This window comes from Pleurodeles waltl, chromosome 10 (genome assembly GCF_031143425.1).
Source record: "Pleurodeles waltl isolate 20211129_DDA chromosome 10, aPleWal1.hap1.20221129, whole genome shotgun sequence".
Lineage (NCBI taxonomy): Eukaryota > Metazoa > Chordata > Amphibia > Caudata > Salamandridae > Pleurodeles > Pleurodeles waltl.
In genome coordinates this window covers 844,065,732-844,077,981 of record NC_090449.1, presented here as the reverse complement: position 1 = coordinate 844,077,981, position 12,250 = coordinate 844,065,732, and the positions used below count along the sequence as shown (strand labels likewise).

The following is a 12,250-nucleotide window of genomic DNA, read 5'->3' as shown; positions in this document are numbered from 1 at the left end:
CACTACCAGGCAAATATCGATAAACGTGCATGTTCGTGCGGAGCGGCTGCCTCTCTACTTGAGGTTTATAATCTCATCGGACACTTTTTATGGACAGTATACACTACGTGCGTTTCTTTTTTTCTACAGGCACACCCCGATAACCGTCTCATGTTTCATTTTCCAGCACGGACCTCTGTAACAAAGGTTTTCTGTGACTGTATATTGTACTTTTGTAACCGTCGACATTGTACTTCTCTTGTGTTTCTCTTGGTACTGCTTCTGTAGAGCAGTCTGTTTGGGAGGGGGCATAAAAATCACAAACAAATAAGCAAATATAAATACATTGTACGGTCGTTTCTTCTCAGAATAGCTTCTTCATGACACATAAGGTTTTTGACTTCAGGCAAAGCAAGCAGCTAGTTTCCTGAACAAGACTGCAACAGGTAATTGCTTCTATTTCTGAATATGGAAAACTCATGCGTTTACCAAAGGAACCATTGTTATGCAATCAATTAACACTCGAGTCCCAGTGTTGCCAACTCAAAGTTTCAATAGTGAGTGAGAGAGGGATTTAGAGTGAGGGAGGGGCACAGAGAGAGCGAGAATATGTGGGAGTGGGTGTGAAAGAGTGAGTGTGCATCTGCATGTTTTACTTTAAGGCAAGAGTATCTGTTTGAGCAGGAATTTTCAGTTATCCCTAGTGCACTACGGAAACTACTTAATTGTCTCAATACACGTAACTGTATCGCAGGTGGAGTTGCGCCAAATGCACAGTTTTATGATTGATAGCAAATACTGCAAAATCATATTACGAGTACAAATTCAGACCGAAGGCTTACCTGTTTTGAGCTGTCAGCATTTCCCTTTGTGGATGAGGCCCGCTGTACTCAACTCTGGTCAAACCATGCTGCGACAGAGCCCCCTCGGTGAGAACCATGGAGCCTATGCCGGAAGGCTAAGTGAAATAGGATGAGCGTTAATAACTGTGCACCAGAGCACAAGGCTGACCTGCAGAACACTGTCCTCGCTCAAGCATGCAGAACTAAGTAAACTTCATAACTGGGCCCTGCTCTACATTCACCTAGCAAAATTATGGAAAATGCTGCACATTTTTTCAGATGTAAACTTAAAATAATGGTTACTGTTTTGGTGAATATCCCTAATTTGTTTTCCAGAAAGCAGAGGATCACATCAGCAGCGTGGCATGAGATGAAACACAAATATTTATTAAAGTGCTCCTGATGCTATATCACTACAGCCACATTATCTTCAAAATAATTGTCCTTCTTTATCAATGATCAATTAGCGCATAATAGTCACCTATTGACACTCACCACCAAATGCGAAACCATTCTGTGAAACTCCCTTGTTTGTACCTATTAATTGCTTCAATATGTTTACTATCTCTAGTTTTTACTGGATCATTCTTCTTTTGTTGGACTTGGTTTCTGTAAACCTTGGGCCACCTCAAGTTCAAAGAGGACGAGAACATCCATACAGTGCATTTCCAGAATCCGTCATAGTACTGCACTGCATTCTGTGTGGTAAAGAAACGGCAAGGGCCACAGTTCATGCCACCTTGCCAAACACCCATTAGCCTCCCTCACAGAATAACTAATTCTCCTTGCGCTGCTGCCTCATGTGCTGTGGCTGTTTGACGTGACAAGCAAGCTTGACCAGCTGCCTCTGAACTGCATCTCTTGGACTGCCCTGGTGGGCAGGTTATGTACTTTACACGGACCATGGCTAATCAGAACCCACGCCAACAAAAATGGACGGAGTGCTGAACAATGCAAACACTCACCCTCAGTCAGAGATCTGGGTTTAATCCATCGTTCTTTTGCTCACCATGCCACCCCAGTTTGGACCCAGCCATATGCATATCAGTCTTGACCCTGTTCCTCATGGGAACAGTCCAGCCCGAACTGCCAGGCCAGTTCTCCCTGGACTGGAAACAAGCATCCTGGGACCGGTTTCAGGGTATCACCCTTCATCAGCCAGGCTAGCTTGAATCCAGTGGCACAGTGAGCATGAGACCCACATCTGGGCATACCCTTCCCACTTAGGGCAACTTTAGCAACACAAAAGGATGATGGATGGAGTGCTGAACAATGCAAACATTCACCCCAAGTCACAGTTTGCATATGGCTGGGTCCAAACTGGAGTGGCATGGTAAGCAAAAGAACGAAAGATTAAACCCAGATCTGTGAATGGGGGTGAGAATTTGCATTGTTCAGCACTCCATTCATCATCCTTTTGTGTTGCTAATCACAACCCACAACAGTTCCCAACCCTTGTTTCCATACCCTCCCACCAACTGGCCAGATTTCTGCATGAAACTTGGGACAAACAACATTTGTCAGATTAGTGAACAGTATTTGAAGCTACCACCTGGGGCAGCCAACCTTTCAAGGAAAATGTTCATCGAACCGGGACTTCAGAGAAGAATAATCAGCAAGGGACAGAGCATTGGAAAACAAACATTGGCAAAGCCACTAGGGTCTGGTGTTGGCTGTCAGAATTTTGCTTTTGTCAATGCTTTTGTTTTGCCATGGTTTCTTCAAACGTTTATTTTTGGGGAGTTGATGGGAGCTCATGAATCTAGTGGAAGAAAACACTGTATTACAGGAAAATAGTTTTTTGGTTTCGACATTCCTGGTGGTGAAGGGAAATACTTTGTGGATGTGTTCCTTGGGAAAGTGTAGAATGCTGTCACTCGCAGTGAAGATAGCCAGCTGCCATCTACTCCAGCTAGAGAGAGGAACGAAGATAGCTTTGGGTAGGGCAGACAATAGGAATGAAGCAGGAAACGAGAAAGGCAAACATGCTAACCAGGTATCTACCTAAGAACACTCTATTCACATGGTGATTTCTATACCCAATACCAGGCTCATCGGCTGATCTATAACTACACAAGTCACATATGTTTTAAAAAGCTTTTCCACCTTAAATCCACACTTGCTTACCTCATGATACACTGATGGCTTTGCTAACGAAGGAATTGTAAAAGACAACACCTTGCTACGTCCTTGTTCATCCACAATTTCCTGTAGTAAGCATGGAGGGAAAAAACGCACAAATACACAAAGGGTTTTGAAAACAAAGGTTAATTGTTTAAACAATTACAAAGTGAACATTTCATAGCTGTCAACAATGTTATTTTGGAAAGTACTTTTTAGCAGAATTTCAAGTGCAAAATCTTTTTTTTCTGGACCCATGCAAAAGTAATATCGAGCCAAAAATAATTACTGAAAGATCAGGTTCCACCAGCTTTTTTCTCTCAAAGACTCACAGTCAAACGTTTGCACCTCGAGGGCTACGTTATATCCCAAGCTGCAAATCACGTCACTAGTTTAACCAGAATTTAGTTTCAAACCACATAAGGCTAAAGAATGGGGGAGGGGGGTTGAATTCCTTGAATACTATTTCTAAATAGCCAATTATCTAACAGAAAACTTTCAACAGTGTATCTACTCACAAAAGTGTATCCAGCCCAAATGTAAGCAGATGTAATTTAAAAGCTCCCAGAAGGTGACGAAATGGGATAGAAAGGCTTCATGTGCTTATGTTACACTAGTGATGTTGTGTATTATACCACTGCATCACGCTGTGGGCAGCATGCAATGTGTGCCGCAGACCACCAATGAATGAGCAGAGGATGATGGAAAAAAGTCACATTACAAGATCATTATCACATCTATTAGCTCTGTTCTCTTTTATGACATACAATTTACCAAAAAGATGGTCTCAATTCAAATGCCTCATCTTAGAAATTGAAGGGTTGACATAACTCACTCCATCATACAACAGGATCCAGATTCCGTCTTTACCCCAGGGAGAGTCTCCACAATAATCTCTACTGCCAATACACCTTTGTTGCCTCACATCTCCTCCTTTATGGATCTGGCTGAGGATGCAGGTTACCCTCTGGTGTTACTGAACTAAGCACAGTTTCCATGTTTCATTACTGGTACTGCTGGCAACAGGCCCATCAATGTTAAACGAGATCGAGACCTCTGTTGCTCCAGCAACCACCACTCATCATCGTCAGTGTCACACTTCTAAGACTTTGGTTGAAGGATTCTAGCATTCCCACCCTATGTGGTCAGCTCTGAGTCTCCTGTAGTCTGAAACAGAGGCTGTCCCAAGCCCACCTTCATTTGGATCTCTGGCAGAAGCTTTCACCATAAAGTAGAGTATTTATCATGAACGTTATATATTTGGGCGCTGAGCCCTTGTCCTCTAATAATTGCCTTTTTTTGCACTGACAAAGGAAGCATCAGCTTCCTCGGTAAGACACATTGACAAAGATGTCCCTTAAGGTGAGTGTCCACCATCCAATAAAACGTGATATCACCATCTAACACAACCACCCGGTTTCTACCTTTTATGTGGATTGTGTAGTGTCACCTCTCTTACATTAGGTGAAATTCTGTGCAGGGTAGCAATGGTTATACTCCCCTCTCACAGATGATAAATTTGGATAGCTCTGTTAAACGATTGTTGTGTGACTTACAAAACATAAGAGAAGGGCGTCATCACCTTGGGACTGCAGATACACATAGGAAAAGTCAGGTATCATCATAATAAAATTAAATATTCACAGGTGACTCAATAGTTTGAACAAGAGAAGAAGGTATGTATCAAGTATAGAAGGGAATGTGGGAATCACTGTCATAATACAAAGCCCTATCCTAACTCACTGCAGTCATTACCTCAGAAATAATTGCAACCAAGTAACCGCCTTGAACATATTGGAACCCCCTGCTTGGTCAAAAGAAACCAAGACGGCTATCTAGCCGCTCCTCACAATTCTTAAAGGTTTTTAAGGTATCATTACTGACAGCTTTATTGCACTGTCTGACATTATGCCAACACTTAAAAGCATACAAACAGATGGGCTTTCGGTCATTCCCCTTTAATCAAGGGTTGGTCTGTGGTCGTCCCCTCAATCCTTTCCTTCATTGTGCAGTATATTGCAGGAATGTATGGCTGAGCCCAAAGTCCGAGATATGTGGGCAGAGTCTGCCACTGCAGCAAATTCAAATTAGCCAGTGCTAGCCTGCTGTACAAATGGCTTTTTCTTTGTGAAGGACGTTTGGCTCATGTCTTTAATTTGAACTTCCAAAGTTCTTTAGCTTGTGGTCAGACAACTGGGCAAGATGCACATGCCTTTCTGCAGAAAAGCTGTGCTCTCACTCATTTGCGATGGCAGCATGGGTGATCACTCACATCGCTGCTTTCTTGAACTCTTGGCTTTGGAGAAGATGGCAGAACACAATGGCAGGCTTAATCTCAGTTGCCCCATTTATGTTCACAGAACATTCCCCAAAAAGAGAAACGGCATCAAGACATTCTGTCAAGGCCTGTAATGTAGAATATTGGTAGGGCTGAAATCAATCAAGGAAACAATATTTAAATAGTTCTAATTAAGTTAATTAGCTACATGGCAATGTTAGTGGTGAGTAAGATTTGAAAAATAATAATTCTCAACTACAGAATTGCAAAATAATGTACATATTTATACCACCATAAGGGAGTTATAATACTTTTGTGACTTCTGTAAGACAGTCTATGTTGTTCCTATAGGACAGTTATCTGTGGTAAGTCTGGTCCACAAATACTCTCTTTGGCCCTTACCAATCAATCGACTTGTGAAGCACAGCTTGTCACTTGTAAAGGTATCCAGGCGCTGGTAGGGTCCAGGGTCTCACTCGAACAGCCAGGTTCTCAGCGTCTTACAGAACGTCTGTAGAGTAAGTGAGGTCCTGAGGTGCAGGGGAAGGCTGTTCCAGGCTTTGGCTGCGAGGTAGGAGAAGGAGCGCCTTCCTGCTCTGCTGCATTGTATGCAGGGGAATGGGCCAGCGAGAGAGAGGCACAGTGGAGGTGTCTGGAGCATTTGTGGAATCTCAGGCAGTGGTTGATGAAGGTGGCTCCAGAGTCATGCAGGGCCTTGAACACGTGGGTGATGAGCTTGAACTGGCATCTTTTCAGAACTAGGAGCAAGTGAAGTGTTTTTTGAAGCTGGGATGATGTTAGTGCAACGAGGGAGGTTCAGGATGAGTCTTGCTGCAGCATTCTGAATGGTCTGCAGTCTTTGAACTAGGTAGGCCTGGATTCCCACATAGAGGGTGTTTCCGTAGTCCAGTCAACTGGTGGCAAGGGCTTGGGTGATGGTGCATCTCGTATTTTGGGGAAGCCGCTTGAAAAACTCACTTAATATGCGTAGGATAAAGTAGGAGGATGACACTGCATTGACCTGGGATCTCATGGTGAGTTTGCTATCCTGGATGATATCAAGATTCCTCTTGTGTTCACCTGGGGTTGGAGTGGGCCCGAGTTCTGTGGGTTGCAAGGAGGTGCCCCAGGCGGAGTTGTCACTGCAGAAGATTAAGACTTTCATCTTGTCTGTGTTGAACTTGAGGCAGTTATTCCTCATTCTATTGGTGATGCTTGTCATGTATTGGTGGAAGTTGGTTCTGGTGGCATTGGAGCTTTCGTGAAGGGACAGGATGAGTTGTATGTTGTCAGCGCAGGATATAATGTTGAGTCTATGGGATCTGACTATGTTGGCAAGGGGGGGACATGTAGATGTCTTAGAGGGTGCAGCTGAGTGATGAGGCTTGAGGGACTCTGCAGATGAATGGTTTGGGTTCAGAGGTGAATGGTGGAAGGTGGACTCATGGTCTGTCAGTGAGGAGGAAAGCAATCTACCTTTTGCACAGTCAGTTCTGGAAGGGCAGGCAACTCCATGTTTTCACTTAGGGCAGCAGTGCTCTGGTTGAGATGCACTCAGCCCAGCCAACTGAAAGGGGATTGCATGCCACTGCCCCAGACCAGCTATCTATGTCTCAGTCTGTGACAAGTGCACTTGCACATGACTATACATGTAAGAGTTGGCAGAGTTTGTACCAGAGGAAGTTTTGCATTGGTTGTACTGATTAGTCTGGTTAATGTTGCTTCTTGAGCTACTTCTTCTATTCCAATCACAAGCCTAGAAGTGCATCCTGGATAGCAGATGTGAATATGTGGCCTAGGTTCCCTCCGACAGTGGGGAACACCTTCCTTCTTGGCAGAGTACCTCTTACTGTACTCTGGCTTTTCATTGGAAAATGTGGGATGTTGTCAGGATTCTTCCACAATCTTTTAGGCTCTTCGTCACTTGTGTAGAATTCACAAACAGTCAAGTTCTACCCACCCCAATGTCACAGGCAGTCAGGCTTCAGCTCATACTGAGGGGACACCGTGGGATTTCCAGGTCTCATCTTGTAGCAGAGTGATGTATGTCTTTTCCCATGTTGCAGTAGACTTCTTCAGTTCAGCCCTCCTCCGGTCCTCTGTAGTTGCACTTCTTTTGGGCAGTATTTCCCTTGTATATCAGAAATGCGCCTCTCCCTTCAAAGCAGGGTCAAGGCAGCCTCTCATGATTGCCTTCTATAACTCTCCATCTTTTCTAGTTCCAAGCCTGGCAAGGGGATTGGGCAGCATCTAAACCCAAGAGTTTCTCAATCACAACTATTGTGTGAGCCCAGGTTCTGGAACAGAGAAATTTGCACCATGGCTGGACATTTCTGTCCCATTCTGGCAGCGGGTAGTCCTTCCAATGAACCAATAGGGCAGAAAAGGGCAAGGCAAACACCCAAAGCTTCAAATGATTCTTGTCTCTCCTCTCCGCCACACCTAAAAGTCTGACCTACTAAAAAGAATCTCCAGGAAGGACTGGAGTGGCCTTGCAATTTATAGTCCTGTTCTCTCCACTCTCCATCTCAGGTACCACTTGGATGTAGGAAAACAAAATGGAATGCAGTGGCCACCGCCACATGTAACATAGCAGCTCTATGCGTACCTTCCATAAACACAAACAATATTTATATACATGTACCACACTGATGCGATGAAGGACCTTGTTACATGGCACTGGCAAACAAATGTTAAAAGTGCAGAGGAGGACAATAAGTGACTCTCCCTGGCAGGCAAAGCTACCAAGGTTTGCCCTACCATTACAAACGAAACGTATGGCTGCCACCACTGTCAGTCCTCTACAGCTGGATGAGCTGATTGTAGTCGCACTCATGAAAGAGGATACACATGGTATGCCCCACAAAAGAACAGGTCACAATCAGTGTCACAGAAAAGGCCTTCAGTTCTCTCAGTTGGTAATTGTGCAATTTTGATGCCTGCAGGCAGGGTTAAGCAGTTCTGATGGGTTTGGTGGTTCTGCATGTGGATGAAAAATTATTGACTTCTGGTGGGCCTGTGGAAACCAATAGAACAGCAGGAAGGACAAGGAGCTCACGTGGGCAGTCAGAAAAAGGCATTGCTTCCATGATAGAAGGTGTTGTACATGATATAGGAAACTCCATTGGTGCTGTTTTACTCTGTAGTTTCAAGTTTCTTGTGACTTTGTTCCTAGGTTTCTGAGCAATATGGCCTTTGGAAGGGTCTATTCAGTTGTTACTGTCTGCTGCTGCCAGGTAGTGAAGTGGAGTTTTATGCAGAATGCTTGTCCTCTGTGTATCTAGTCGAATACTAACATTCCTATAAAATTGCTAAGCAAACCTATAGTCCTAAACAATCATTGTCCTCTTCTGAAGGCTAAGCAATGCACGTCAGAGCACTTAACCAACCACGAAGAGTGGATCGAAATTCCTGACTCTGGACAAAAATGAATCCTATTGTGTCTGCAAACTCCCAGCTAACAAATCAGAATTGGCTCACAATAATTTATTCATTAAAGAACGTCAAGTGATATGCTTCACAAACCCACCCTCTCACCTTTTTTTTTTAATGTAAATGCATAACGTAGAACAATAGACTGAAATGCACGAAGACAGTACCCACATTCACCTCTGCTAAGAGAATGATTCTGAAGATCACATCAAGATCACCAATCATACATATAATTGAATGAGGGACAATCGCACCTGGCCTAATGGATCCAGTGCAGAGCTTTTAATACTGTGATGCAAACAGGATAAGAAGGTTACATTGGCCTGCTCACGGACTAAGGATTAGCCTCACCCCAACACAAATGAAAGAATCATCAAATGTTTTTCTGATTCAGACATTCGTCTTCTCACAGGATAAAAGAACAGAGTGCTTCCAAAGTGCATCTTTCTTTTAGAGTCCAACAAGCAGGTGACTTTATGTAATCATAATGTGCCCAGATTAACGCAGTATAGTCTATGCCTAGATTGTGTCTTCATATTGTTCGGGTGAAATACAAAAGAGCACAGCTGAAGTCTTCGCATGAAGTGCCCATATTTAGGGGTGTGTGGGAAGTTGCAAAGCCGAACGGCTCGTAATTCAGCTTAATTGTGTTATTTAGGTACAATCTACCTGTTATTAAAGAAACAGGGGGGTACAGTCAGGATAATTGGGAGCTGGTACCGCTCCACAGCCATCCTTCCCATCTCCTGCTCCGAAGCCTTGCCCCCACCCCCTAAATAATAAAGATTTCAACCAACCTGCTGACAGAAATTCTCATTCCCAGACCTCCAGGCTGGCAGTGGGTTTCTAGGCCTTGTATTGGACACTGAGAGGTTGCTCATATACAACTTTTGCTGGCCCATCCCCAGCTTCTTCCCTGTAAATGCTGCCATCTCCTTTACCTGCTGATATTGGTGGGATACTACACATGTGTGCAGTGCCATTTCCTGGTCCATGATGACCTTCGCGGACACTTTCATGAGAGGTGGTGAAAATAATGAAACCCCTTAATTTCAGGTTTCATCAGCTGCATATGAGCAGTAATATTTTCCATACCCCTGCAGGGGAAACCTTTCTTAGAGATTTAAAACCGGACTTTGGTTGCTTTTCCTCTTATTCCTTTTTAAGTAAGTTAATACCCCTACCTGATATGTCTAAAGAAAAAAAACACAAACTGAAAGGTAAATGATGCATGTCAAATCACTGACTTACGGTCATTTTTAGAGGTATTGTGCAAAACTGACTCACAAGGTGAGGTGAGGTGTTTACTATGTAGTTATGTTATGGTGGCTCTGTGTGTCTTGTGTCTCCGATGTGACAGTGGTTAGACGCTACTGACATTATGTGTCTGATTAGTAGGTCTAAGGTATTCAGGGCTTTGATTGATGGTATTGTGCGACCTTCCCAAACTAGTGAGACTGTGGAGAAAATGTATTTCCAGACTTAAGACATTTTTCTCATGAAGGTACTGCCGGCTAACAACTTGCAGTTAAAAAGAAAGTCCACAACCGTCATCAGGAGGCAACTGTAACTTAACTGACAAGGAAGAAACTAGAATGGAATCTTGTCGGTTGGCTTCAGTGAATGCTGATGACGCAAGTAGAGTAAGTTTTCAAGCTGAGACGGTTGAAGTAAACTGAAGGATTCCTGTGTGCAAGTTTTTGATGAAATGTCCGTAATCAACGGTCATGTGAATCCGGGTTCTGACTAAGGGGTTTTCTGAGTGAACCAAAAGGTCTGTGGTCCTCTCAAGCAGGTCATGAAGTTCAGTACAGGATACGCCCAAGACATAAGTTCTAGAAAAATGTATTCATAGCTGTTGCTATATTATTTATACTACAACCACGCAAATCTGAATACAGAGAAGCATGCTCAAGTCAGAAATTAATTCACCTTTGGATCGAAGGGGCCGATTAATGTTGACCTTTTGGGTTTAGAATAAGTAATTATGAAAAACACCACAGTTTTGCTTAAGTTTATGCAGCAATCGTCTAATTAGGAGACACAAGTCAGAAATGTGAATTAACCAGAAGTAGCTACATTCTGCCTGAAAATGTTAAAAATTACCATATGTATCTCTCCCTGGTCTGGACATAAAGCAGCGCATTTTTATGGTTAGAGGTATAATTTATTAACTTGAGGTTGTTCCGATGCCAAATATGTCAGTAAAAAATATTCAAGATGCTTGCTACAAGTTTCCAGAGCAGGTGTTCGATTGATGTTAAAATGAGTTCCACAAAGAGAAAATGGTCTCCAGGAAGAGAAAGATCAAAGGAAGAAAGGACCACAAGCTTGGTCCCAATACGTTTGGGAGACCTTTCTGCATCGAAATGTCCCAGGAAGATTCTGAAGTGCAGCAAGAGTTTTCAGAAGGATTAGAGAAGCCCTGCTGAGAGGGTCTTTACTGTTCAATACGGAAAGTAAGACAACTCACCAATAACTGCATTAATCTCACCTCCACGACACAGACACAAACCAAGGAAAATAACAAACAGGCTGGGAAGGATTTGCTTTAGAATTCATACTATTTTTCTTCTTAGATTTCTCTAACTCAAACACACACTCATGCTATACACAACCAACCACAAAGAGATCCCAGAGGTCAGCCCCTTCGAGGCAAACCTGGTTATGTCTCCACACCTGCCCAAGGGGAAAGTATCTCAACATCTCCTCTTCCAGTAGACCTATATCCGCCTCACGTGTTTCCCCAAGTTTATTGAAGTTGGTAGGTGAATTTCAGCTGAGTTCTGCCTCCTAGTGCTCCATTACCTCCGTAGAATTACCCAACACCCACAAGGCTATGGTAGTTTGAAAGGGGGCCAGGGCCAGAGTTCCTGGGATGCTACTTTTGAACCATTTTGGTAGGGGATTTTTAATACACTTCAGAGATAATGGGATGGTCAAAACAACTGAGCCAATACAAGCTTTAATAGCACTACCTTAAAGACGAGGGCTTCATAAGGTGCGAGGAGCTGCTCCTGAAACACAGCCTCACATAGACCCAAACTGGAGGAGTCAGTCCCCAACCAAACATAAATAATTGGAAATGAGGCATTGACAGGTGCCATACCCCGAAAATCCCTACACACAAGGCCAGGGGCTGTGCTCAAAAGATTAAAAAGTATGGAGCTGATGAGAAGAGTACTACAAAGATGAGATCCCTGATTAACACCCACTATAGTCTTGTCAGAAAGATAACAGAACCTGCAAACTTATCTAAATGTTTGATGTACCGATAATTCCCTACAGTCACTTTTACCTTTGCATATTCAACTGCAGCACGGGGAAGATATATCCAACATAGACCTGCCAATGGCGTGCTAGTACAACTGTAATGTTCAGTCAATGTTCGTCTTCTTAATTCAAGAACTCAATAAAGACATTTATTTGAGAAAAACACTTAGAGGGGACCATAACATTCCTATAAAACAGTGTGGAGTGAGGATTTAGGGTTCATTTTAGGTGTATTTAATACAATTCATCATAACCTTGGAACGTCTCCAAGACACAGTCCACGGTACTGACCCCTGACCCTGATGTGATGGTAGGACTGCGAAAC

At 43.3% G+C, this 12,250-nt stretch overlaps 1 protein-coding gene across 3 annotated transcripts in view; it reads right to left on the bottom strand.

The window, feature by feature from the left end:
• HYCC1 (hyccin PI4KA lipid kinase complex subunit 1) overlaps positions 1 to 12,250 on the bottom strand; it is a 361,690-nt gene that overhangs the window by 164,434 nt on the left and 185,006 nt on the right. For all 3 annotated transcript variants that reach the window (XM_069211534.1, XM_069211535.1, XM_069211536.1), the window contains exons 5-6: positions 2,949 to 3,029; positions 822 to 937 (exon numbers count right to left, since the gene is read on the bottom strand). In XM_069211534.1, the coding sequence (XP_069067635.1) occupies positions 822 to 937; positions 2,949 to 3,029 (197 nt within the window). The remainder of the gene's footprint in view (positions 1 to 821; positions 938 to 2,948; positions 3,030 to 12,250) is intronic.